This window comes from Drosophila ananassae, chromosome XL, assembly GCF_017639315.1.
Source record: "Drosophila ananassae strain 14024-0371.13 chromosome XL, ASM1763931v2, whole genome shotgun sequence".
Lineage (NCBI taxonomy): Eukaryota > Metazoa > Arthropoda > Insecta > Diptera > Drosophilidae > Drosophila > Drosophila ananassae.
The window spans coordinates 13,421,631-13,448,959 of NC_057931.1; the positions used below are offsets into that span (position 1 = coordinate 13,421,631).

General features: G+C 38.5%; 3 protein-coding genes and 1 long non-coding RNA gene across 17 annotated transcripts; 2 read left to right on the forward strand and 2 right to left on the reverse strand.

The window, feature by feature from the left end:
* Positions 1-1,448: 1,448 nt before the first annotated feature.
* Positions 1,449-3,014, reverse strand: LOC26514169. 2 transcript variants are annotated; one of them, XR_001408544.3, is made up of 3 exons: positions 2,854-3,014; positions 2,401-2,723; positions 1,449-2,339 (listed from the first exon to the last, which is right to left on the reverse strand). It is a non-coding gene; the product is annotated as an uncharacterized LOC26514169 (long non-coding RNA). The 2 variants fall into 2 exon arrangements; XR_001408545.3 differs by having other exon boundaries at positions 2,401-2,740; positions 2,854-3,012.
* A 4,602-nt stretch (positions 3,015-7,616) lies between these two features.
* LOC6503141 lies at positions 7,617-10,804 on the forward strand. Its single transcript, XM_001963475.4, has 4 exons — positions 7,617-7,961; positions 9,874-10,011; positions 10,071-10,194; positions 10,391-10,804. Exons 1-4 carry the CDS (start codon positions 7,809-7,811, stop codon positions 10,705-10,707), a joined length of 732 nt encoding a protein of 243 aa, XP_001963511.1. The 5' UTR covers positions 7,617-7,808; the 3' UTR covers positions 10,708-10,804.
* Positions 10,805-11,230: 426 nt separating this feature from the next.
* On the forward strand, positions 11,231-19,536 carry LOC6503142 (casein kinase II subunit beta). 11 transcript variants are annotated; one of them, XM_032453071.2, is made up of 7 exons: positions 11,231-11,354; positions 12,300-12,378; positions 12,643-12,745; positions 12,808-12,999; positions 13,591-13,780; positions 13,938-14,019; positions 14,678-17,232. In XM_032453071.2, the coding sequence occupies exons 2-7, from the start codon at positions 12,307-12,309 to the stop codon at positions 14,750-14,752; spliced, it is 714 nt and encodes a 237-aa protein (XP_032308962.1). In that variant the 5' UTR covers positions 11,231-11,354; positions 12,300-12,306; the 3' UTR covers positions 14,753-17,232. The 11 variants fall into 11 exon arrangements, with proteins under 11 accessions (XP_032308962.1, XP_014761311.1, XP_044572838.1 ...); XM_014905825.3 differs by having other exon boundaries at positions 11,234-11,354; positions 12,303-12,378; XM_044716903.1 differs by having other exon boundaries at positions 11,238-11,354; positions 14,543-17,232.
* Positions 19,537-21,336: 1,800 nt separating this feature from the next.
* LOC6502959 (endoplasmic reticulum chaperone BiP) lies at positions 21,337-26,702 on the reverse strand. Of its 3 annotated transcripts, none has more exons than XM_014905784.3 (3): positions 26,407-26,702; positions 24,223-24,370; positions 21,337-24,109 (listed from the first exon to the last, which is right to left on the reverse strand). In XM_014905784.3, exons 2-3 carry the CDS (start codon positions 24,345-24,347, stop codon positions 22,264-22,266), a joined length of 1,971 nt encoding a protein of 656 aa, XP_014761270.1. In that variant the 5' UTR covers positions 24,348-24,370; positions 26,407-26,702; the 3' UTR covers positions 21,337-22,263. The 3 variants fall into 3 exon arrangements, with proteins under 3 accessions (XP_014761270.1, XP_014761269.1, XP_001963513.1); XM_014905783.3 differs by lacking the exon at positions 26,407-26,702 and adding an exon at positions 25,986-26,137; XM_001963477.4 differs by lacking the exon at positions 26,407-26,702 and adding an exon at positions 24,626-24,735.
* Positions 26,703-27,329: the final 627 nt, after the last annotated feature.

The following is a 27,329-nucleotide window of genomic DNA, read 5'->3' on the forward strand; positions in this document are numbered from 1 at the left end:
TAATAACAAAGAATACAGTAGACTACGACTATATTACATCTATAACCACAAAATAATATACAATATACAATATTTAACTCAAAATAATATATATAATAAATATAGTCTCAAAAATCTGAATATTTATATAAAACACCCTCAGTAAGGGTATAGAACCTCTGTCTCTTGGTTAGATTTTCTATTCCCACTAACTTTTTTGTTGATTTGTTGTATTTCTTCGCCGCAGCCATAAAAACCGCAGACGCAGACGCAGACGCAGACGAGGATCGTGAAATATCGATGCTGAATGCGCCGCGCATGCGCAAACAAAACGGAACCCACTTGATGGGTTATGGCCAGTGCGGTTGGACTTGTTGTGCCTTGTGTGTGTGTGTGTGTGTTTGTGTGCTTTGGGATGATGGATGTTGGCCATGGGAAGGGCACGCACTGCCTCCTCCTCCCCCCCACACACACCTCTGACCCTCTCAACAATTTCAACTCACTATTCCGGAGTGAGTGTGTCACCGCATAATTGGGTAGCGAGCGAAACTAGCCATGAGCCATGGGCTCATGTACATGTGTATCATGTACCAAGTGCTCCTCCACTCCACTCTAGTCCACTCCACTCCACTCCACTCCCAACGTGAAAACATCCAGCTGCTCTTGAACTAATCCCACACACTTTCCGCGCCACACGCACTCCAGCTCCAGCTCCAGCCAGCCCAGACCATTGGCGTTGAAAGTGCAAGCCCCTCCAGAACCGCTCCGAAAGTGGCTTTCTTACTCGGAAACTCAGAGATCATTATGCCTGGACTAGGGTGGGCTCGAGATACAATTTAGAGACCAACAAAAACAAAGCCACACCCCTAAATTTAAAGCCCAAATGATAAAATAGTTGGCCTATTTATTTCAATTAATTTTTGAATTAATTTATGTATATCAGATTGGTAAGGAATAGTGGCATATATTTTCACAGGTGACACCTAATCAACACGAATCAAAATAAATATATTATAAGTAAGCCTATTCATGAAAAATTAACAAAAAAATTAATATAAATTAATTAATTAAAAAGGGCCCTCCTCCTTGATTCTCATAGATGGCAGCTAATCAGCGCCACAAAATTAAAGAATATTTTTCGAAATGTTTTATAAAAAATAATATATATTAAAAGAAATTAATAAATAAAAACCGTGCCTTCCTCCTCAATTCTCTTAGTTGTCACCTAATCAGCGTCAACAAAAATAGAAAATTTAACAGCGTAAATAGAAAATTGAAATCGATTTTTTCTCCGCTTCTGGTTTCCATAGTTTTTTCCATTTAAACTTGATCAAGGAATAGTGTACCATTCTGTGACCTGCCCTTCTTATAGCGCTCTTCCTCATAACAAACAGTATCTATTAAAATTTTTTTAAGGGTGTCCTCCGACAAATTTTTATAAAATAAAAGTAAATTAAATCCAATCAAGATTAGTGCTTCAGAAATATTTTTATTTTCTTTCAATATTGTTGACAAAATTTGAACATGATACAATGGTACAAGTTTTATGAATTTAATAATTTTATTAACATTATAAAAATGATATAAACTAAAAAAAAGACAAAAGTATCAATTATTTGAATTTAAGAGTTTCGAAAATCGAGTTGCAATTCTTCTAGTGGCTGTCCAACACGAGACTGTATATATTTTCGCCTCCCTATTTGATAATCTTGTTTTATTACTTCTCAGATATTTTAAAAAGTGTCATGGAGAAGATCTCAGAGCTCACAGTGCCAGGATAAATTTTATGAAAATAGTCAAAGACATGCAGAATTTAAAGAAAATTGATATCAAAGAAACCTTAAATCAGCCAAATTGCAGGAAGAATTTAATAAAAAGATCCAAAATGGGCGGAATTTGAACGCCGATTCCTAAAGCAAAATCGTATATAAACGGAAATGCGTTTGAAGAATCATAATAAAGAACTACACTCTGAATATAATGATTTTCAATTCAATCTAATCGCACATATGATCAGTACATAAATGGATTCGGATATTTGGACAAAAAAAGTCCTTAAAGGTCTGGAAACATTGCACATTTTGACCAATCGGAAGGCTCATGGGCTGCTTATAAGGCCCATTATTCACTTTTACTTGGGTTTCGAATATGAATGAAAATATTTATTGGAAGGACACCAAATTTTCCACCTTTGATCGAGAGGAGGCTGGAGATCGGAACAGAAGATTATAATATGCCTATGAGAGTAAAAGTGTGGTCTTCCTTTTCCTTTCATTTAAGGTCTATCCATTAGTCCCGATAAATTATAATAATTTATACCTAATTCCATTATTTTCTTCAAGTTTTATTTCAAACTTTAGCTAAAAATAAATAAAAATAATATTAGTTATATGAAGACAGGAATGATATGAAATTACTCACTATTTTTTGGAACTTCCATTCTCCCTCCGATCGAAGGTGGAAAATTGGTGCCTTAATTCAGGATATTCTGTGATTATTTGAAAGATTATTTAATATTTTTTAAAATATAGTCCCGTTCATCTACGATAGTGGTTTAGGAGCTCCGCAGAGTTCCAATTCCGCCCATGCTAGATCACTTTCGTAAAAATTGTTCTGTAACTCCACATAAGTAAGATTCATTTTATTTCCAGCTTCTTGGAATTCCGCATATCTGGGACTAATCTCCTGACAATCACCCTGATACGGCGAGTCCTTGAGATCATTTCCCTGACAATTTCCGACTGCTGAGGAAGAAGATTTTCTAAAATATAATAAATACAATGTTTAGATTTTAAAATACATAGAATTTAATGTAATTCTTATTGTGGAATATATAAAAATATATTTAAACTAATATATAGAAAATATAATTACCTCTTAGTTGGTTACAGAAAGGAGGGAATATATTGTGAAAGGACTAAGGAAAAAGTCCTGTTCCTTTTTATTTTCATTTTTGAATTTTTGTTTCGCTTAGAAACTAGCATGTTGCACAGCCACCAGAAGAATTTCAACTGATTCTTCGTAGCCCCAAAATATTTTATTTCAGCTAGCTTATCAAATCATTTCCGAACTATGACCCGCGACTATCAGAGCTTGAATATATTATGTAAAAGCCGGCAATGAGTGGGAAGTTTTTTCTAAATAATATTTCTAAATATACATATACTTTTGTATTTAAATAAGCAATAAACTATGGTGTAATTTTGAGACTTGAAGCGGGATTTAAAAGTGAATTATGGCTAGTTTCTAGTATAAGATTGTATATTTAAATTTCAGTAAACCTTAGGCGAAAGTTATATTCATGAAATAAGTTTGTTTTGATTAATCTTTTATTGAGAAATGGAAAGAAGCTTTTCCTTTTTTCCTACAATCATAAGCCTTTGGAATTTCATTTAAAAATCCACTGGACGTGGCCTTGGACTTGGGCTTGGACGGACGTGGACGTGAAAATGGCTGGAATCGTGGACGTGGACACCGTCTCAAGATTATCCAGCGCCCAGATTATTTTTTCGTTAGTTTTTGATACCCTTTATAGGGGTATTGTAGAGTACTATTCATTTTAATTTGTTTCAAAATATAAAAAACATTGTATTTGTTAGAAAAGATTTGTTTTTGTTTAAGTTTTAAAACTAACTATTGGATAAGACTCCCATGAAACTGGTTTAAAAATAATTAAAAAAAAACTTCTTTGTTAATAACTAAATTTTTTTCTAGACTTATGTATTAAAATACTGGTCATCTACTAAATAATTTCCAAGAAAAACAAAACCTAAATCTACAAATTCATTGCCAATATAAAAATCAATCATATACCCATCAATTATTTTATTTTGTTTAAAAAAACGGCATTCAGACTCCCCTATGATCCTTAAATAGTATTTTTTTAGTAATCTTTAGTCACTATTGTTGCAATTGTAGTCTTCATTGGCAGTCATGGAGTATCCCGGCACCGGGCATCGATCAATTCCAAATAGAAAACAAATCTCCAATCAGTGGAGGTGCTTTCATGAGATTGTCATGAGGTGGAGCTGGAAGGGGCTGGAAGAACAGGTGGGTCATTGAGGCAGTTGCAAGTTGCGGGTGGCCCGACGGAGCGGGGAGCGAGGAGGGTGACTGTGGAGAGAAGAAAGTGTCAAGACCAATTCGAAATATTCGCTGGTGAAATTTAAATCATTTTCAAATTTAATTACCGGCAAATAAACGTTTGACATTCCACTCCACGCCGCGCCAGACATTCCGTCTGCCTGCCCGACTGACTGTCACCTGGCTGTTGTGTGATGCCCCACCTGTGCTTTGGCTTTTTGTTCAGGGGCGTGGCGCCGCAACCCGAAAGCCAATAGCCAATAGACCCCCCCGCCGCCCGACAGCATCCGCTCCTGGGAGATCGCATGATCGGGTGATCGGTTGGTCAACTGATTGGGTGGCATGTCCAAAATCCACAAAGCGTTTCATTGAGAAATCGCCGTAGACCGTAGACCGGAGACCGGAGATCGGAGACCAAAAGCGTTGTTAATTCCAGAGTGTAATTTAACAGAGTAATGCATGGGGCATGCCATAAAAAACGACACAGAAACACGTTGGATGTTTTTAAGGCCTTGTAGAAATCGCTTCACTTCTTCAAGCAAGAGCTCTTCCACAGCCCCATTTTCCAAAAGTGTTGTTTTTAAAACACATTAAAAGTCATAACATTTTTCATTCTTAATATAAAAATCATTCTTAATATTTTTCACATAAAATACAGATAATAATAAAATAAAATTTCATAATATATTATGGATATTTATTTTTTGTTCTTGCTTTCTTTTAACTTTAAAGTTATAATATTTATCTTCTGAATTATAGCTGATATTTCCAAGAACTTTTCAAAATCAAAAAATTCCCCTTAGTTTCTATCCGGAACTTGGGATTTTCATATAATTATGAATTTATAATTATTATATATATATATATTATAATTATTTTAGACACTTAACAAAAAAATAAACAATTTAGGATATATAATATTTTTAAATTGTTTACAATAAATAGTTCGATTGTATATGGTTTGGTTATATTTTAATCAATTAACTTTAATAATTTTAATATAATATAACAAATAAAAAAAAATATTTTTGAAAAAACTATCTTTAAAATTAATTGTTTAAGAATCGAATATGTTTTCAGTGTATATATACATATGTACATAAATATTCTTAAGAATTTCTTGACATTTAATTTTCTAATAATTTATCACTGTGGGAAATAAATACTTATATAAATTATATTTGATAAGCTATCCTAACATAAAAATTTCTTGTTTTTATTAGAATATTTTCCATATGATTTATTTTATTATTATATAGAAGTGTAGAGTATAGTAAAGTATAGTATTAGAAAAATATTAATTAATTCTTTAATCTCTTTTTAAATATGAGCATACAGTAGTTTTAAAATAAAGCTATAAATAATTTGGTTTATAATATGTACATATGTATATTACGATGTACATATTTATACAAATTATTGTTGATAAAGAAAATAGGTCATCTAAAAAATACAAAAATAAACCAGACTTGTATAGTTTTACTTGAAAAATTTGAAAAAAAGAAGATCTATTTGTTACAAAATCCTCTTCAAATTCTTGTTCAAGGACCTAAAAGGATCAGGGACATTCCTGTGATTGCCACTTGTTGCATTGTTTGGTTGCATTTCTTTGCAACGCATTTCGCTGCGCTGCGCTGCGCCTGCGCTTGCGCCTCAAAGCCGCGTCTGCAGTTGGGGGGGCAAGGTGAAAAGGGGGCAGAGGAGGAGACTGGCCATATGGTGGAAGAGAGAGAAGAGATGCGAGGAGAAAGAAGGAGCTGCTGCCGCAGAAGCCGGAACTGGCCGCTAACGCATCGCATTGCCAGGCAACGCAACGCAATGTGGCGGCGACGAAAGTTGCGCCGCTTTTTTAGGCCTGGCCAACAAAAAACCAGACGCCTGTGCAACAAAATAAAAAAAAATTGCAAAAAAAAAAGCGGCAATAAATGTAAAACAGTGAAGAGGAAGAGCCAAAGCTGACTGTGAAGCTTAAGCAGAAGAAGAAGAGGCAGAGGCAGAGGCAGCAGACGCAGGCGGAAGAAGAAGATGCTGTTGATCCATCCGAGGATGCCCAGTTTCATTCCAGTGTCCACTGTCCACTGTCCAGTGTCCACTGTCCAGTGAAAATGCAGCGCAACCCGTTTCGCAATAAAGAGAAAGTGTCCAGCGTCCAGTATTCGTTCTGGCGATCGTAAAGAATAAATTTGCAGGCTATTAAAATGTTTCCTGTTCCACGCAGGTCCACCTCGTAGTGCTGCCCAATCCCCACCTCTACCTTTCTCCCCCAATTGCATCCCCCCCTCGAACAGCGAAACAAAAAAACAAAAATTTCGCTCTCTGCAGCGAGAAAGTTGCTGCCGCATTGGAAATCTGGAAACCTGGAAATCTCCAGCCACGCGACAAGTGAAAACAAGATGCCACACACTCCAAGTGTACTCCAAGTGCTCTCCAAGTGCGGCCAAAAATAAGTCCACCGATCCGAGCCCAGACTTCTATAGCTATTTATTTTATTTTTATTTATTTATATAGTACATTGTATATGTGGAAGGCATTGGACTGGAATCCATTTGAATTTGAACGGATGTAGCTGAGATGGCACTACCCCAGTACTCATTCATACACACCCATTACATAGATACACACACACACACACACACATACATAGAAAAAGTACATAATTTTAATTGATAAGAGCGACTTACTTACCCGCACTGGGAGGGGCAGGGGAAGGGCTCTCGTTGATTAAATTCCAATATTACAAAAATAATAATCCAAGTGATGGCCAAAGGGTCTCGGATTTAGATTACCCTTTAATTAAATACAAGACTTTTTATTGAGAAAAGTTAATATTTAAAGTTAATTTTATTAGTAAAAGTTAATAGTATTTAACTATATTACATCAATATTATTATTATAACTATTAAATTATATTACTTTAATACTATTATTATGAATATTATATATTATTATATATTATTTTAGTTAAATTAATAATCCTTAAGGAATTTATATAAACATAGTAATTATGAAAAACAGCTACTAAATTAATTTTTGTCAACTAATTGATCCTAATTATGATTTAAAATCATGTTTATTTTTATTAATCCTCAATCAATAATTCTAAAAATTAGTGGAATATTAAGAGATACTATTATAGCCAAAATAAACCCAAGAAATCTCACATAGACTTTATGAATGAGTTTCTCTTTGGACTTCTTTTCTATATTTCTAATCTTTTGCTATTTAGTTTTAATTTGATACAATTTAATAATAAAATTTATTTCATTAAAATTCTAAAAAAGTTACAAAAAGTACCAGAATAACTTCCCAATGATAAGAACCATTTCTAAACATTAAAGTTCAAAAATAAAATATTAAACAAGAAATGGATAAATACCGGATATAGCCAGAGAGGCAAAAAAAGAAAACAGCCAAGCTGCCCAGAACTGTCGCACTTGTTTCCAGTTCCCGATAATGAGCCAGCGCCGGAGCCGAGCTATTCCCATAGAACGCTGTCGCAACAAGCACAAGCAGAGCCAGAGGCAGATCCAGAGCCAGAGGCCCTTATCCGCAAAAACATCCGAGTCCGTTGCCGTTTTCTGGAGACGAATGCGTCGCTAATGTCGCGCATATCTTGCATCCCGCCGAGATGTCGCAGTGCCACCGAAAGCCTCGCAACGATCGTGCGTCGGAATCCGGCGGAAGATTAGCGACGCCATCTAAGCGAATACCCCCAACATCCGTGCGGAGAATCCCATCCACCAGCCATGGACAGGAATAGCGTGTTCCTGATCCTCGCCTTTAGTCTACTGCTGATCCTTGAGCTCCTGGCTGCCGTGGAGGCGAGTCCTTGGACGAGACACAATAGCAATGCCCACCAGACGAGGAGGCGCTCCGGTCCCAGAAACCAGTGTCCAAAGGTGAATATTTTACAAATTTTTCGATAAGGTCTCAGCTTTCGGATAAACAGTGTTAATAACTGTGTTATTTTTTAGTGTTGCATTTTTAGTGTTGCAAAGTTCAAAGTGACACTCAAATCTGTGACAAAACTTTCAATCATTTTCTCGTCACAGATTTTATTTCCATTTTACATGGAAGCTTAAAATTTAAGAATTGGGTCACCAGACAGCAGAGATTCCGTTCGATCCGCTTCGATTTGGGTGCAGGTGCAGCTTGGCCGACCCAGGTCCCGTCCCTGGTCACGTTCCAGGCCTCTTCTAACTGGATCACTTTCTTTGGCAGCGCTTCAGTTCGATTTCATTCTAAGCACAGCCGCCAGAGGAGAGCATCCCCGGCCCAATCCCAGTTCCCATTGCCGTTCCCCATTCCCATTCCCATTCCCCCGGCTCGTGTTCATCACGTATTCCAAGCACACACACTCATATATTTCAAGGCACTGGAGATGACACCATCCGCCATAGCGGGGGCCTAGCCATTGGCCAAGTTTATGGCCCATGACGGTATTTCAAACTGACAAACTATACCTGTAGCTCGGTTCCCTTGTGGTTTAAACTTTAAAGTCCGCCAAGGCCACAAATCCCAAAGGTTTTTCGTAGAATATCATTCAAAAAGATATATTTTACAATTTTTGATTTGAAATAAAATATACTCAGTCGAAGAAATTTATTTTAAAATCAAAAGGTTCTTAAATTTTAAACTTAATATAAGAGTCAAAAATATTATAGTTTCTAAATCACTTTTTTTAAAATATTCTTATAAAAAGCCTTATATTAATGAAAAATGAAATCACAGGGTATCCCCTAGTCTGACCTATCGCACAATCACTGTTTACCTTTAGTTTTCACCTTCAATCGGCTAGCGAGCACGTTCCATCTCTAGCGACAAGAATGAATGGGACATAAAAGTGAGGCGCAGAAAGAGCAAGACAGAAGAAATGGGCTCACACCGATGCCAAAATCAATCACACTTTCTAAGTGGCTCAGACGTCGTCTCTCCGTCAGTCCCCCAGCCACCCTTCCCCGCAGTCTGCATCTCCATTGGCGGCGACAATTGCACTTTGTTGCAAGGTGCAGGTGCAGGCAGTGCACTTGAAAAAATATTTTTCCTTTTTGATGATAAAAATAAGGGTTGAAAAAAAGATTATATTTTTATTATTATTTTATTTTTACAATTTTATTATTTAATTTTTCTTAAATTTATAAGGAAAACTAACAACTATTTTTTTAAGTGCAATTCAAACTAAAAAAAAAAGCGAGCCGAAAGCCAAAAGCCGCCAGAAAACAATCAAGAAGAATAGACAAAACACACGCACGCGGCGAAAGGATTGGGGAGAGGAGGTGAGGGAAGGTGGCGGAAAAATGGGGAGTGGATGGGGGGCGGCGATTGCGGGCCAATGCGCTTTTGAGGCGCATCAATCAGAGGCTGACTGCGTCTGCAACTGCAACTCGGACTGAGAAAGAGAAAGATGTTGGGGAATGAGACAGAGACGGCTAACGAAATGAGACAGCAGACAGAGACAGCGATATCGACTACTCAATGAACTGTCAGCAGTCAATCACGGTGACAGCGCTAACGGCTTTCGTCTGCTGTGGCCGCTTCTTTCTCCTGCTCTTGCCCTCTCTCTCCGGAGGGGGGTGTTTCCACCTTTCTATGGGTGGGCCACCATCCTTCTCTCTCTTGCCCCACCACCGCAAAGGTAAACAATGCAAGTGGCCAATACTGTCCACGTTAATGAGAAAGGTAACAAAAACATTGGTGGCCTACATTTTTATTTGATTTCCTTGACATGGAAGGGGTGCAACCTTGACCTCTAACTCTATAACTCTTATTATAATGTTAATTAAATTATAAATATTATTTTGTTAATTTCAGGTCAAAGCCATTCGAAACTTCGACATTGAACGGATGATGGGCTGCTGGCACGTGGTACAGTACTACGCTTCCACGGAGGAGCTTCCGGAATACGCCTGTATGCGCAGTCACTTTTCCTTCTCCAAGGAGGATCAGCATGTGAGTAGACTTGGTTATCCTTCTTCAACTTTCTAATTAAACTCCTGAATTCTGTCCAGATCACGATGAACTTTAGCTACATATTTGCGGAGGATCCGCTGCGGGAGAAACTCCAGGGCAACATTACCTGGATGATACCCAAGTTCGCGGAGCCCGGTCATTGGCAGCACACCGAGGATATATGCAAGTAGTCCTATTAGGATCTTTAATCATAAACAATTTTGAAAAGAAAAAGTAGTAGTTACTCTCTATATTTAAGAAGCGCTAAAAAGTATGCTATCATTTTTAATTTCCCCTGTTTCTGCTTGAAGTTAATGAAATTTTTAGGGAAGCCTTTTTAATAAGAATACTAACTAATGATCTGTCAATCCCCTTTCAGATGAAGGCGTTTATAATACCTATGTCCTGGACACCGACTACGACAACTGGGGACTGGTAATGCACTGTGCCGAGAAGAAGAAGCATCCGCGTTACCTGTCCGCACTGCTTCTGGCCCGCAAAACGGAGCTGGCTCCGAATGAGATCACCTTTTTACGAGAAAAGCTGCCCCAGGACATCGACAAGTCGTTCATGTTCAATATCGGCCAGGGCTCGTGCGAGAATCTGATGGAGTCCAGTCAGGACGATCCGCTGGCCTACGTGATAAACGGTCGCCAGAATGCCAGAGAAATATTCAAGGTTGTCAACAAGCTGTGACACAATATCCATGCATAAATATCAGTATAACTATCTCTGTAAAAAAGGAAAAGTATTTAGCATATTAAACTTTCAATAAAAAGCCCGCCAAAACAAAGTTTACTTTCAAATTAGTTGGCAACTCGAAAACGGTAACACCTTTTTGTTCAATACTGTCCAATGGCCACGATGAATAACCGATAAGTCCCAAAACCAATGGCAATTTTTATCGGGATATTTTCAAGTGTCTTTTTAGCCAACTTTAATGAGTAATCGTCAATAAAACATATTTTAATCGCAAAAAATATAATTCGATTTAAAATTCTTTAGACCTTTGCCAGTGTTGGACAATTTTACACTGGATAATAATTAAGCTATCAAGTCCCATCACTGATGTAATACACAAGAAAATGGTTACTAAGTCTTAAAAAAATATAAATTCTTTCAATAACCTTACAGTTTACGAATCAGTTGAAGAAAACAGCAGCAGAAGTAGTGTTGGAAGACAGTCGAATGCGCGCGTAAGCTAGTAATCGATAGTTGGAGCTATCGATAGACGTGATTGCATACCTGGTCCGTCTTCGCTACAATATTTGCCTTTACCGGTTCTGCTGCACTGCAAAATTACTATATTATATTATTTATACGTGAAATTATTAACAATTTAGGTGAGTGGTCGGGTGTGCGGTCGCGCAGCAAATCGAATAATAATAGTGCTTGAAAGCGGAGCGTGAGCAGGCGTGTATGTGCGTCCATGCAGAGCGTGCGGTTGTGTGAGTGTATGTGTGTGTGTGTGCATGGCTCCCACTTTGAATGTGTGTGCTTGCTGTGTATGAGACTGTATGTGTGTCTGGCCTGTATATGTGTCTCTTTTTTTCTCAATTTCCACAGTGTGCTTCTTCTTACTGCTCGGCACATTTTGTACGAGCGCTTGTCAAAATACGAGTAAAAAAAAATTCATTTCCCTTTACTCATATACTGCGTGATCTCCGCAACGTGAACACACACAAAAATTTCGAAAAAATTCAACACACGAAAAATTGTACAAAAATTAAGTGAGAAACAATCGGCGACCATCAGACACAGTGAGGAGGAGGTGTGTGTGCAAGCAACAAGAAGCGGACGTAAAAAAAAAAAAAAAAACGAAAGAAGGAAGCAGCACTAGCAGCAATCACTTCAAAAGAAAAGAAAAAAAAGAAGCACCTCCAAAAAAAAAAAAAAAATAGAAAACTCGTGGACAAATATCGCTTCATTTACCCCGCCTTCCTCCGTTGCCGCCGCCACCGCCACCGCCGCCCACCGCGTTCTATGGTATTTCAACAATAAATTCCGCTCGTCAGGCCAAATTACGCAAAATAATCCCCCTAATGTATGTAATATTGTGCGTGTGACTGTGTGTTAGCGACTCTGAGTCTATGTGTGTGTGTTTGTGTGTGTGTGTGTGGGTGCGAGTGGTAGTAGTGCATGCATGCATGCCAGTGCCTGTCTGTGTGCGTGCTTGAACAGGATAATTTTGTCCAATGTGCTAAATATCCCAATTTGATTCGCTTTTTCCGCTCCAATCCACCTCCCACCACCCACCTCCTACCTCCCACCATCTCCCTTCCCATCAGCAGTAAAATGAGTAGCTCCGAGGAAGTCTCCTGGGTCACCTGGTTCTGTGGACTTCGTGGCAATGAATTCTTTTGTGAGGTAAGTAACTGATTCTCAACATTGTAGTTTTTTTTTTTGTTATCTAAGCGCGCGCTATTTTGCGCTGCATACATAAGTGCAACAATTGCAAAGTGCAGCCCTGAGCGTCGCATACGTGTTGTGTAGGCGTCTGCCAGTGTGTGTATGTGTGTGTGTACAGTTGGGCCCCAAATTGCCCCACCTTGCGGCACCAACACACACACTGGCAGACCAAGCCTGAGCCGATCTTCAAAACCCCAAAATATATCACATTTCGCATTCCAGGTGGACGAGGACTACATACAGGATAAGTTCAATCTAACCGGTTTGAACGAGCAGGTGCCCAACTACCGCCAGGCCCTGGACATGATCTTGGACCTGGAGCCGGGTGAGTATTAACCGCCAAACTGACTCCCCAATTTCAATCTGACACGACCTTTACCTTTGCAGAGGATGAGCTGGAGGACAATCCACTACAGTCGGACATGACCGAGCAGGCCGCCGAGATGCTCTACGGCCTCATTCACGCTAGATATATACTAACAAATCGCGGCATCGCCCAGATGATCGAGAAGTATCAGACTGGCGACTTCGGACACTGTCCACGTGTCTATTGCGAAAGCCAGCCCATGCTGCCCTTGGGTGGGTACTTAATTGCGAGTCAAAATTAAATCTTCTCTGTTGTAGGAGGAGATGTTCTGTTCCACCATCACTGAGTCTAAGCTATCCTTCTTCCAATCACCATCTCCACAAGCCGAAAGGCCTTTCGGAACTCAAATATAGTCTTAAGTAGAAAGTAGCCTAGATAGTCCATAAGATTAGGGTCTTAAGACTTCATAATAATAAGAATTGCATGTTTATTTGTGGCATCTTATGCCAGACAATAATGTTGGCTCCTGTCCCAACTATTAACGCTGTTCAGGCGCTGAAAGTGATATCTTCGATCAAATGTATACAAGATATATCTAATATCATGACAAGCCTGATAAGGAATTCCCAGAACTCTCAATTCAAACGAATGAAGTTGTTTTCCTTCCGAAAATGGAGTAGAGCTGGAAAGGCAGTGCCCTAATAGAGGGCTTGTAGATTCCACGTATGCAGTTTGATAGTTTCTATGCTTAGATATAATTAAAATTATAGTGATTGTTAGAAGGATAGTGACTCTTCTAAAGCTATGTAGATTCTACCGAAAAGTCAATTAATATTCTTTTTATCATCCCATTCCCCCAACAGGTCTGTCCGACATCCCCGGAGAGGCAATGGTGAAGACCTATTGCCCCAAGTGCATTGATGTTTACACACCAAAATCGTCGCGCCACCACCACACCGATGGCGCCTACTTCGGCACTGGATTTCCACACATGCTCTTCATGGTGCATCCCGAGTATCGTCCCAAGCGTCCTACTAATCAGTTTGTTCCAAGGTGAGTATTATTTAGCGCCTTTAATTGAGAGCAAAATCATTTCAAGTATTTGTTTTTCTATTTTCAAATGAAAAATTAAAAACCAACCAAAAAAACCAACCACGAATCTGCATCGTCCTGACAACGACAACGACAACAACAACAACAACAACAACAGGCTGTATGGCTTTAAAATACACAGCTTAGCTTATCAAATTCAGCTGCAGGCAGCAGCCAATTTCAAAATGCCACTACGAGCGGTAAATTTAAAAATCATTAACTAGTTATTTACGACCACATGCCCCAGTCCCTTGACTCTTCTGCTATTCATTTTAACGTTTTTATTAATCTTGCTTCCTTTCATTTATGTTTGTTTGTTTTCGTTTTGATGAGAAATTTTACTTATTTTTAACTAAAAAAAAAAAACTAAAAAAAAAGAATGAAAAATCGAAATTGTCATTGTCATTGCCAAAAAATCATATGCTATTCAGATCTTCAACTAAGCATATATATATATATATATATATTATATCTTATTTTATTTGTTTTCTCTCCCCACACATACAAAAACCAATCAACCAACCAACCAACCAATCAATCAATCAATCTACCAATCATCACCTTGCAAAAAAAAAAAAAAATTATATATATCTATATAATATCATACATACACGATCCGATCGACAAAACTTGAATTTAAAAATGAATTTGTTGTCTCTGCCTGTCTATATATTCGATCTGAAACCGATCGATCCGTTCGATCGATTCTAACATTGTGTGTAGAAAAACTAATTCAACAAATAAATAAACAAAAATATACAACAACAACAACACCACACACACCACATGCATGCAAAAAAAAAAACAAAAACAAAAATTTCATTTAAAAAAAAATTGCATTAAAAAAAACAATAATAGTTTACAACGGGAAGACCAATAGACAACAATACTACACAACAACAACAACAACAGCCACAACAACAACAACAGTAGCAACAACAACAACAAGAACCATAACCACACTGAGAGAAAATAGTCGGGAAAGACGGAGAGAGAGACAACTGTATTGAGAGTTTTATAAACGCCAGGAGCAAAGATTCATTTATACAAATATAAAAAACAAAAAAGAAAACAAAAAAAATCATTAATTTTGTTTATATTTTGCGAGAGAGAGAGAAAGAGAGAGAAACAAATCGAATCGTAGAGAGATCCCAACAGTGATAAAGGATATAAGAGAGACACAAGCATACTCCCCACACACTCTTTCAAAAAAAATAACCTCACTTTTCAACTAAATTCAATTTTTAATTCATTTTTCTTTTTAATTGTAAATTATTTTTTTTTTTTATTTCCTTTTTTTAATAAATCAATCTCTAGTGTATATATATATATATGTAAATGTGAGCAAATATTTGAATATTTTACAAATATCTGCACTTAAGTTTGTTTATCTAAAAAATAGGCCGAAAATGAAAAGCCGCAGTTTCCCCCCATCACACGTACATGTATCTATATATGCGAATTAATTTTTTGTCTTAGTCAATTAACCAATTTATTTTTTTTTGTATTTTATTTAGTAATTTGTTCGTTTGTCACCTCAATGTATATGTTTTTTGTGTGGAGTTTCATAACACTGGCAGTGCAACACGACCAAAAAAGAAAAGAAAACAAAAAAGAGAGACTCGAAATAACGAATTAGACAGAGAATGATAATAAGAAAGAAACAGAAACAGAAACAGATAACAGAAACAGTAAGGAAGAACAGTTATGAAAGTAAAAGAAAAGGAGGGTTAAGAAAAGGATATACTGAAGAAGCAATGTGAGGAATAGGTGAGGGAAAGTGTGAAAGAGAGCGAGAGAGAGGGAGAGAGAGAGCGAGCGAGAGCGAGAGAACGAAAGTAATTTAACTTAGAGAAACAACGATTATAAGCAACGTAGTACTTCCAAAATAAGAAAAGCAAATACCGATCAGCATTTATGTAAACAAAAAAAGCTAATAAATACCCTGTATAAATCCCGTAGCAGCAAGTAACGCCTCCTCCAGCCAGTAAGCCATCAAAAGCCCCGAAGCCAGCGCCGGCAAGCAAGAAATCCTAAGGATAATCTGATAAATCTGAATGCAAAGAAAAAAAAAAAAATACAGTTACAATCAAGAAATATCACCCATAACCACACACCACCACTACCACCACCCCCCACTCATCAAGAAAGACACACACACACATACACACATACAACACATAGACATTCGCAACCCATGTAGCAGAGCAGGCAAGATGATGATGATGATGATGATGATGATGAAGATAAAGATGAAGGAATAATGCCGCCTGGAAGGAACAAAGGATAATGGAGGAGAAGACGAAGAGAGACGATACACAAGCAGCAGCAGCATCCCACGCAACGATCGAAACGAACGAACGAAAAGCTACAAAAAAAAAGAAAAGAAAAGAAAAGCCCGAAGCACACACGAACACACGCACAAATGCAACACCCCCCGCATCACCCCCACACCACCCACACTCGCAAGAAAAGCACGCACAAGAGAAATGCTGAGGATATATGTGGGGTAAAGAAGAAGAGTTGCAAACATGTTCTAACATGTCCCACACACATTCACTCATAAACACTGTATAACGGCAAGTGTTGCCTTAATCGTTCGTAAAAGCAATAATTGTAGTGTGACCGTGTTCAACAATCAATCAATCAAATCAAAAAAAAAAAAACCAATTGAATTGCAAAACGAAATTTAATAAATGAAGTAAAGAAAAGCCAGCAACTAAAAAAAATTCCATTGCAGAGTGTGTGTTCAGTAGCGTTAATGCGAGAATAATGCGAAAAATGCTTTGACTTTCGATATATTCGGCATTCCGCAGTTCGAATCTAATTGTAGCGCAGCATTAATCGGTATAGTTTAGTTTCTTAAGGGTCCAAATATTCAGAATATTTTCAAATTCAATTCTGCTGGATACTGAATTCCCCCCTTAAGATATTTATTCTTGTTGTTTTTTTTTTTTTCGCCAACCCTCCCCCGCCCCCTAATTATAAACTAATTGTATTGTAGATCAAGAGATTTTCCGAATTGTACTAAAGTAGAAAGGCATATCTTTTGCCAAAAAAAAAAAAAAAACAAATGATTGCAATTTGTTTTTATTATTATATATTTTTTTTCGTTGTTAAGATCAATATGGGAATATTTGCGTATTCAGAAGAGTGCGTGAAACAAAAATAACACAAACAATAAAACGAGAAGTGAAGAAGAAACGAGAAGTTTTTTAAGAAAATTAGAAATAAAATAAAAAATACAAAAAAAAAATGAAAAATATATATAAGGAAGTCTATATAGAGATCGATAGAAGGCGAGGACCGTTGATAAGTTAATCTGAGAAAGTGTGCAGAAAACTGTTTACAATTAATATGATGATGATGATGATGATAATGATTATGATTATGATGAGAAAAAAATAAATAAACGAAAAGTGAAAATATTGGAGAACAAAAGTAATAATAACAATAACTGAAATAAAAACGAAACTGATATTTAATACAAAACGCAGTCTATCATTTCGCCAATCCCCTCCAAAAATCAAAAAAATATCGCTTATAGATCAGTTATATATTTTATCCGATAGTTTTTCTTTTTTTTTCTGTCTTATGTAGGCACTTTTTTCAGGGAGGGTTTTCCTTTCGCTTCATCAAATATTGTAGATCCTAGGAATTTTTATGTTTTGTTTTCCATACGATCCCTAATCACAAAAATGAAGAAAGTGTCAACATCGCTGTGTTTCGTGTTTTCCGTGCCCCAAAACATGGATGTTATTTTATTTAACCTAAAACCTGTTTCTTTTGGTACAATTTTGATTTGCATTATCTCTAGGATTACATAGCACTCTGTCAGGAGATCCTAAGTCGTCCTGATCCAGAGGCGGAGGCCGAGTAAAGCTCCATTCATCCTTTAATCTTATTTTTCTGCAGAACACATTTTTTTACTCAAATTGCCTAATATCTAAGTTAATGACATAAAATAATATTTGCTAAGTCATTTCGACATTTGAATAAAAAATTAATTAGTTTTTCGACTTTTAAAACGTGATTTTGAGTTAAACTTTTGACTTTGAAAGTCGTAACCTTTCAGAAGATTTGATTTTGGAATTTTTGAGAGGTTCTACGGAGATCTGTCATCCTGCATTCACTCATAAACAAAAAAAAAATGGCTGCCACCACATCCGCCGGAAGTCTTGCCGGACTTGCGCTAATCTGCGACCCGATTGTTAAAATAGATCTATAAAATATTAAAAATTATGCTTAATATGTTTTAAATTATTGGTTTAATTTTTATTATTAACCAAAATGGGCTAAAAATAAAACACAAGCACAATAACCCAGTACCCCGACATCTTGTTTGCACTGCTTGCTTTTCCATTTCCATTATGGACATTATTCATAAGAACAAGTATTAATTAAGAAAAGCATATAAATTTTAAGAACAATCTGTAAAGAGAAATACGTTTGGGAGAGGCAGAGACAGCTAACAAAAACGAACAAAGACGGCGTCTTGGGGAAAGGACTCCATTGAAAATTGAAAAGACATCCTCACTGCTACGATTTCCCATACTTCCCCTGGATCATCTCCATTAAATTCAATCACAATTAATTTTTGGATATTATTTCCTTCTCGAATTTAAATTTATTTTGTAAATAATATATTTTAGTCTTACATTAAATGCTTATTTCATTCCTGCAAGTTATTTTATATACATTTCCAAAATATACAATATTTCCATTTTTCCATTTTAATATAAAATGATTCTGTAAGGATATGGAACTCATATCCGCCTCAAGATCATTCCATAAATCCCAAGCTTATGTTCCACACTTTCTATATTGATCGTATAGTCTTCTATCGAATAAAAAACGATCGAAATGGAATTTGGGAACCTGCTCGAAATAATTGAATTTATATTGAAAACTTACCTGTATGTTTCTCCTTTCTCTTCCGCTTTCTTTTGTCTACTTTCTTCTCCCACTCCTCGTTTGTGTAATGTCTGTTGTATTTATTTAATTATGTATTTGTTTCAAAATGAAATTGGTTAAACGTGCAACTGATCCGGGCAACAAACAGCAACGCGGTCAGCCCCCCAAGGACGAAGACCCCGAGAATATCAACGAAACGATTCCAAAGCGTATCTAAGCAGTACAAGCAGTTCAGAGCCAAGCAAGCAGTCCAGCAGTCGATCCACACACAGATACAGACTTAAATACACACAGATAAAGATACACAGATACAGGCCATACACTGAGGACAATTGTGGATGCAGATCGAAAATATATGTACCAGAAATATATATAAAGCCAGGAAAAGGACCAACATCTCAAGTTCAACAGCGCTGGATCGAAGAAATATATAAAGATACAATACATACATGGCATACCTACAGATACAGAGTGCACCTGTGAGAGAATCGGGAGCACAAAACAAATTTATTCTTTGCATTTTATTTACTAAGTGAAGCGGCTAAAAACAGTTTAGAAAATAGTCTTTAATGAATACTTAGTCAAGTGGCCGTAAACCCACCTGTTTTCCGATTTCTTCTTCGACTTCTTCTGACCCATCTGACCGCCCAACATCCTCCCAAGAGTTCCGTTCCAAGTTCCCAGTTCCCGAGCAATTTCCAGACTATTTTTTTTACCAACCTACCTGCTTCTTCCTCAAAGCGTCCTGCGCTTTAAACCAGAACATGAATAAACATGAAAATACCAACAAATAACTAAAAAAACAAGAGAGAAACTGTACGTGAGCCGAACTCGAAAAAAATACGAAAAATTGGAACGGCAGTCGGTTGCCCATTTTTCGAAATCTGAGAGTGCATAATTACGATATAGAAGTACATATATATACATAACATATAAACAATATACCGTTAGCTTATTTATATATATACACACACACACCCTCGGACACGCAGCCTGTCCCTGTTTTCGAATTCGGTTTCACATTCGATACAATCGAAAATAATCGATATAATTCGATTGTTTTGATTTAATTGAATTCGATAAGAAATAAGAAAACAGGAGCAGTACTGGTATTTATAAAAAAAAAAAAAGAAAACAAACAAAATCAGAAAACCAACAACAACAAAATATTTTATGTATTTTTTTAATGTATTTAAGAATAATTAAGATAAAACAAAAAGAAACTGAGAGAGCGCAACTGCGCTCGATAAAGCAGTTGGCTGGTGAGCAGAAGATAATACCGTTATCGAAGGAATTATGTTGCAAACTGAGGAGAAGATGATGCGCAAGGAAATGATGATGATGTAGTTCGTATAAAAATGAAGAGGCGAGAGAAAAAAAATGAAGAAAATAATAAAAATCATAAAAACCAGAAATATTTGACTTTATTTTTGGGTTGGCTTAGGAAATTTTAATTTTCATACATCTTTAATATTTTCCAAATTATAATAATAATAAAAATAATACATTTATCTCTTAAAAATTATTAACCAACCAAAATAAAATATTTTATAGAGCCTTACAGCCTCTAACATAATTCGATTAATTAATTTCAGAGAAAATAATATTCGAAGTTACAGAAACTCATGGTATTTGAAGATTTCTAAATGGAGCTTTGAATATTATTCCAGATTTGTGGAAATTCACAATAATTTTGTCACAAAATATATTTCAATTTTGAAATATATTTAATAGAAAAAAAAAAGTGTTGGTATGCGCTTTTAAAACCCCTTTAAAAATCAATTTTAATGTTTAAATTTCCTTTTTTTTTTGTTTTTGTTTTTTTTTTTTTTTTTGTTTCTTAAAAGGTACAGCACCCTCGACAGCATGGAAAGCCGAACCGACGTGTTCCAAGATTTTGGAACAAGAACTGACAACGAATATTTTTCCTTGGACTTATATTACTGCTTTATTACTACTCACAAAAAATCGTATAAAACTCAATATGCCAACTGCGAAATCAAGGACTGATTTCCTAACAGAAAGATAAAGATAGATTTGAAGACTATCTTATCGTATTTATTTTTTTACGGTGCATGAATGACTACACCGAAAAAAACCTTATCGGTGCTATTTAATTAACAAAGAAAGCTATTATTTTTTAAGCTTTGAAGAAGTTTGAAAAAAAGTTATACTTTAAATTTTCCCAGCGTTTTTTTTCTGCATGGAATGCTACACTGCAAAAAATGACGTCATCGTATTACATTACATTACCAAAAGCTATTATTTTTAAGTTTTTCCAAATTTACTTAAAGAAATGTAAAAAATAGTGTTATTTTTTGCATGAAATGCTACACCGCAAAAAATTACATCACATGTATAGCATTAAATTACCAAAAGAAGCTATTATTTTTAAGTTTTTTTGATTTTCAAATTACTTTTTGAAAAAAGTTATATTTTTATTAATTTTCTTTGCGTTTTGATATTTTTTTGCATGGAATGCTACTCCTCAAAAAAAAAAAAAACATTTATTCCATTACATTATCCAAAAGAAGCTATAATTTTTAAGTTTTTTTTTCTAATAATTATCCAAAGAAATTGTTCCCCCAAAGTGTAAACAATGGTTTTTGTTTTTTAAAATTTTTTTTTGTTTATTTTATTATTAAATAAATTAGAAAATCCTTCGTAAAATCGAAGAATCCTTTTTTTAATGAAGCTTTCGGCTGGTGTTGGGGCCGGTGCTCTAGTGGCTTTTGTTTTTGTTTTGTTTCTTTGTGGTTTCTATCTCCGGTTGCTTGTTGCCTTTGCATTCTCATCGTCGACCTAACGGTTTGTCGCCATCTCGCTTTCTCCGCACGCCCTGCAGCTCCCTCCTCCCACTCTGCCACTTTCTCTCTCTCTTGCATGATCACCTCTCTCTTCTCTTTCTCTCACACACACTTATACATATAACATTTGTTTGTGTTTTGTTTTCTTTTTTTTGCTTTCCGTTACATATCCGCAGGATAATGGATAATCCCTATTGATCTGCGACAGTTATGCGTACATATATATATAAAAAAAATTTACAGTTTTACATAATTAAGCAGCTAACTGGACGAGGCGGGGCGGGAAGGTGAAATGTGAAAAGGGGCGTGGAGGTGTCGTGGAGGCAGTTTCAGGATGTGGGCGTTTCGAGAAGCGACATGGAATGCGAGAGGAACACTCGTTTTGTAAATCATATTTTTGGAAAAAAAAATACTTTAAATTTAAAGTTCACAAAAAAAAAAAATAAATGTTATAAAGAATTTCTTGTTTTGTTTTTCGTTTTTTTTGTTTTGGAAAATTTGCCTTAAAGGTCGAATGGTTGGGGGTGGGCGGGAATTACGAGGGATGGCTGCAGGGGGGGTGGTGGTTGTGGTGGTGGTGGTCGTGGGTGGTGTGGGTGGTGGTTGTGTGTTAATTAGTTACATCTCTTGCTGTGGCTGTTTATAATTGGTTTCAGTCTGATCTCATTCCAACACTTCTGATCTGCAGTGGATGATGTGGATGCGGTGGCGGAGGCCAACACCTTACAGCTCATCCTTGAGATCGTCACCGTCGGCGCCCTCGGGAGTGGTCGGGCCACCGGCGCCCTGGTACAGCTTGGCGATCACCGGCTGGACAATGGCCTCGAGGTCCTTCTTCTGCTTCTTGTACTCCTCGGGATCGGCGTCGGGATTCTGCTCCAGCCACTTGATCGACTCATCGATGGCCGACTCCAGCTTGGTCTTCTCCTCATCAGACAGTTTCGAGCCGAGCTTGTCCTTGTCGCCGATCTGGTTCTTGAGGCTGTAAGCATACGACTCCAGCTCGTTGCGGGACTCGACGCGCTCCTTGAGCTTCTTGTCCTCATCGGCGAACTTCTCGGCGTCGCGGATCATGCGGTCGATGTCCTCGGGAGTCAGACGGTTCTGGTCGTTGGTGATGACGATCTTCTCCTTGTTGCCGGTGCCCTTGTCCTCGGCACTGACCTGCAGGATGCCGTTGGCGTCGATTTCGAAGGAGACCTCGATCTGGGGAATGCCACGTGGGGCCGGAGGAATGCCGGTCAGATCGAACTTGCCCAGGAGATGGTTGTCCTTGGTCATGGGACGCTCGCCCTCGTACACCTGGATGGTGACGGTGTGCTGGTTGTCGGAAGCGGTGGAGAACACCTGGGATTTCTTGGTTGGGATCACAGTGTTGCGGGGAATCAGCTTGGTCATCACACCGCCAACAGTCTCAATGCCCATGGTCAGTGGGTTGACGTCAAGGAGGACAATGGCATCAGTGTCCTGTTCACCGGAGAGGACACCAGCTTGGACGGCAGCACCATAAGCGACAGCCTCATCGGGATTGATGCCTCGGGACGGTTCCTTGCCGCCGAAGAAGTCCTTGACGAGCTGCTGGACCTTGGGGATACGAGTGGAGCCACCGACCAACACAATCTCGTGCACGTCCTTCTTGTTCATGTCGGCGTCCTCGAGCACCTTCTGTACGGGCTTCAAAGTGGAACGGAAGAGATCCAGGTTCAGCTCCTCAAACTTGGCACGGGTCAGGGTCTCGGAGAAGTCATCGCCCTCGAAGAACGACTCGATTTCGATGCGCACCTGATGGGAGCCGGACAGAGCACGCTTGGCCTTCTCGACCTCGCGACGCAGCTTCTGCACAGCACGGTTGTCCTTGCGGATGTCCTTGCCCTTCTTCTTCTTGTACAGCTTGATGAAGTGGTCCATGACGCGCTGATCGAAGTCCTCACCGCCCAAATGGGTGTCGCCGTTGGTGGCCACCACCTCGAACACACCGTTGTCAATGGTCAGCAGGGAGACATCGAAGGTGCCGCCGCCCAAATCGAACACCAGCACGTTCTTCTCGCCCTCCTTCTTGTCCAGACCGTAAGCGATGGCAGCGGCCGTCGGCTCGTTGATGATGCGCAGCACCTGGAGGCCGGCAATCACTCCAGCATCCTTGGTGGCCTGACGCTGGGCGTCGTTGAAGTAAGCGGGCACAGTGACGACAGCGTGGGTGACCTTCTTGCCCAGATAGGCTTCGGCGGTCTCCTTCATCTTGCCGAGCACCATGGCGGAGATCTCCTCGGGGGCAAAGACCTTGGCGCCCTGGGAGGTGTCCACGCTGATGTGGGGCTTCGAGTTCTTCTCGACGACCTTGAAGGGGAAGAACTTGATGTCGTGCTGGACATTGGTGTCCGACCATTCGCGTCCGATCAGACGCTTGGCGTCGAAGACGGTGTTCTCGGGATTGGTGGTCAACTGGTTCTTGGCGGCATCGCCGATCAGGCGCTCGCCGTCGGCGGTGAAGGCCACGTACGAGGGGGTGATGCGGTTACCCTGGTCATTGGCGATGATCTCAACACGTCCATTCTTGTAAACTCCAACACTGAAATGGGGGAGGGGAGTGGAAATTAAAATTAGTTCCATGTGGCACGTGGCACTATATAGATAGTAGCTAGTAGCTGTATATAGAAAGTGTGTTGGATTTGGAACACCTACCAGGAGTATGTGGTTCCCAAGTCGATTCCGATCACAGTTCCGAGCTCCTTGTCCTTCTCCTTCTTCTCCTCGCCCAGCGAGAGGCCGACAAAGGCCACAACAGCCAGCAATATGCATAACCTCATCTTGAATATCTTTCAAAAAAAAACTGCAAAAAAGAATGGCAAAGAAATTGAAGATTAATTTTAATTCCAAGATTATTTCCAACTCGGCTTTTGTACACGTCAACGTCACACACACACAATCATACACAAATCCCTCTCTCACCCACACACGCACATGTGATATGAGCCGACTCCCAACCAACACTACTCTCTGTCTCTCTCTCTGCTTTAGTTGCTGACGACGCAGCTGTCAACAGGTACCGTTAGGTGTGCCACATTGGCATCTCTTCCGTCATTACCTTGTCCTCTTTATTCGAGATCCAAGATCAAGAGCCCAACCGTCCACTTCGGCGACTGCCCGGTAAGTGTTGAGCCAGGTAAGAGTCGAATTCTGAGAGAATCGAAGCGTCGGCACTTTGACCAAATATTCCATATATGTATCGCTGCTGCCGTCTGCGTCGCTGCTGACATTGACCGACGCCGACGGTGGCAGCGGTAGCGACAGAGGCAGCAGCAGCAGCACAACAGAAAATTTGTGTACGTGTAACATTATTCTGGTTCTTTCTTTCTGTTGCTCAAGATTAAGAGAGAGAGAGCGAGAGCAAGAGAGAGAAAGCCACTTACCGGCGAGAGAAAGAACGGGTTTCTTGGTCAACTACACTGGCAAAAATTTCTCAAACTGAATTAAATATTTAAATATTTTAAACAATGGAAATCTTGTAAAATAGTTGTTATAATTATTAAAGAGTAAAAAAAAACACTTTTTGAAAACTAATATTTTTCACAGTGTGTTGAAATTCTGTCGCTCTGGCCTTCTTCTTCTTCCTCTTGGAGAAAGTCTGCGGAGTCATGGAAACAAGAACAAGCAAATGGCTTTGCACAGCTGTTTGGGTATCGCCCTCCCGCTCGCACTCCCCCAACGGACACGCACTTCGAATATCTTGGCTTGAATATCTGCCTACGATTCTGTTTTACTTTTTTTTTTTGCTTTAACCACTGACGTGTACTTTCCGGCCCCCCAACAACAATGCACGCGGAGGAGCTTAAATCTGCTGCCATATACACAGTAGTAGTAGTAGTAGTCGCTGTGGAAATGACGTGTACTTTGCAGCACTCACACACACACACACAGCCAGTCGAGACGGACAGAAGGCAAGAAGAAGAGCTTTTTGCGCAGACGCTCGGCCAGATTGAAATTGAATTTAAAATGCATTTTTTATGCGATTTAAACAAAAACTATGATTCAGGGGATCTATGAGGCTGGGAGGAGGATGAGGTAACCGGCGAGGCGGTGAATGAACTCTGGGCGTAATATTCAAATTAGGCTCGGGACGGGTCGGGTCACCACGTCACTGGCCCTCACTGGCCTGCCTCTGGCGGCGTTGCAGAAACAAAAAAACAAAAAAAATCTTTAAAATGCAGCCGGCCGCATGAGATTTATTTATTTTTGGGCACGTGCCGGCCACTTTTTTGGGCCAAAGATTTTTCTGCCAACATGGCGACTTCTGGCCCTTGCTTTTCTGTTCTTTTTTCAGATTTGCGTTTTTTTTTTTTTTTTGTTCTTGCGCTACTCACGAATATCCTAGGGGGACCCGAGGGGCAGCTATTATTTTGCTGATTTATTTCAACTATTTTATTGTTAGATGCTTTCACACTTACACTTATCGCTTTGAGGCTCAAAAGTTTTTTCAGATGCGAACGATTCAAACAGAACTGACAGAGTGAATGTGGCTACTTTTCTGGTTTCTGCTTTCTGCTTTTTGCCGGTGCTTTCTACACGCACACACTGACACCCAGCCAACTCACATACAACTCTGGGGGCCGAAAAGACACGTCAGTGATAAAACAGTGTTGCAAAGCGCCCCTGGTCCATCACTAACTGCTTTTCAAATAAAGGGAGGAAACTAAAGTGGGACTTTTATGAATTAAAAATAGTCAGTACGCTAGAGTTTTAATGCTCTTTCGCAACGTATCGGCTTGCTTTATCCACAACTACATCACACACTTGCCTCACATTCAAAAAAAATAATAAACACAAACATTTTCATTCATAAAGACTCCTTTTTCGATTTATACTTACATTTGCTAACTAAAACTATTTAAAAAAAATGCACTTAAGTAGTTGTCACTTGGTTGCTCCTCTCTCTACAGTCGAGTTGAAGTCTTTGATGTCTTTTTGGCTTTTGGTTTGGTTATTAAATAATTTATAAATTAATTGGAATATTATTTGTTTAATTTCCGTCACAGCTTTTGTTTCTTTATTTCGGGAATAATCGCGTTTCGCTTTTCACGTTTTCTCGTTCATATACTGTGAGTTGTTTATTCCTTGTACTTTGTTTTGAAAATGATGCCTGGCTCTCCCGTGCACCGGCTATTTATTCAACAGCGGCCCCCCAACGCTGACGTGGGCTACACGTCAGTGCAAACGGCCACTCTGATTGGACTGGAAAGTCCCCCCGACTGGAAATTTCGCCAACGTGCGAGAGAGCGAGTGAGTGAGAGTTTCTAAAGAGAGCCGCTCTCTGTTTGTTTACCCAAACATTTTTGTTTGATTGCGAGCTTCTTGGGCTGCAGAAGGTGAAATTGGTGTTGGTATGATGCAAATATGCGTTGGATTTGGGTAAGCACTGACGTGTACATTGCCCAGATTTACCGTTAACATTTACCAGACACATCTAGATATTTACCGTTAATTTTAGTAGGCCGTTACTATTTACAGAGTTACCACTAACATTTACATTCAAATGTAACTGTTCTTGTTTTCCAACAGTTTTTTTGGGCAAAAATTTATTTGATTTTTTAAATTATTTATTAATTTAAGGAAGTTTTAGTAATATAAATATTTTAACTTATTGGAATTCAAAGTACTGACGAAAAAGTGAAAGTAGAATTTTTGTAATTATCTTTCAAAGCATTCCTTTTCACTTTTTTTCAATTGTTTTTAAATGAGTTTTCCAGACATTCTTGACATTTTTAGTTTTTGAATTGAAATATATATATTTT

Coding starts and splice junctions, on each gene's coding strand:
- LOC6502959 (XM_014905784.3), bottom strand. CDS start 24,347: ATGAGGTTATGCATATTGCTGGCTGTTGTGGCCTTTGTCGGCCTCTCG. Junction 24,110..24,222: donor TTGGGAACCACATACTCCTG/GTAGGTGTTCCA, acceptor CCCCCATTTCAG/TGTTGGAGTTTACAAGAATG.
- LOC6503141 (XM_001963475.4), top strand. CDS start 7,809: ATGGACAGGAATAGCGTGTTCCTGATCCTCGCCTTTAGTCTACTGCTG. Junction 10,012..10,070: donor TCTCCAAGGAGGATCAGCAT/GTGAGTAGACTT, acceptor AATTCTGTCCAG/ATCACGATGAACTTTAGCTA. Junction 10,195..10,390: donor GCAGCACACCGAGGATATAT/GCAAGTAGTCCT, acceptor ATCCCCTTTCAG/ATGAAGGCGTTTATAATACC.
- LOC6503142 (XM_032453071.2), top strand. CDS start 12,307: ATGAGTAGCTCCGAGGAAGTCTCCTGGGTCACCTGGTTCTGTGGACTT. Junction 13,000..13,590: donor CCAGCCCATGCTGCCCTTGG/GTGGGTACTTAA, acceptor TTCCCCCAACAG/GTCTGTCCGACATCCCCGGA. Junction 14,020..14,677: donor TCAAAATGCCACTACGAGCG/GTAAATTTAAAA, acceptor AAACAATAATAG/TTTACAACGGGAAGACCAAT.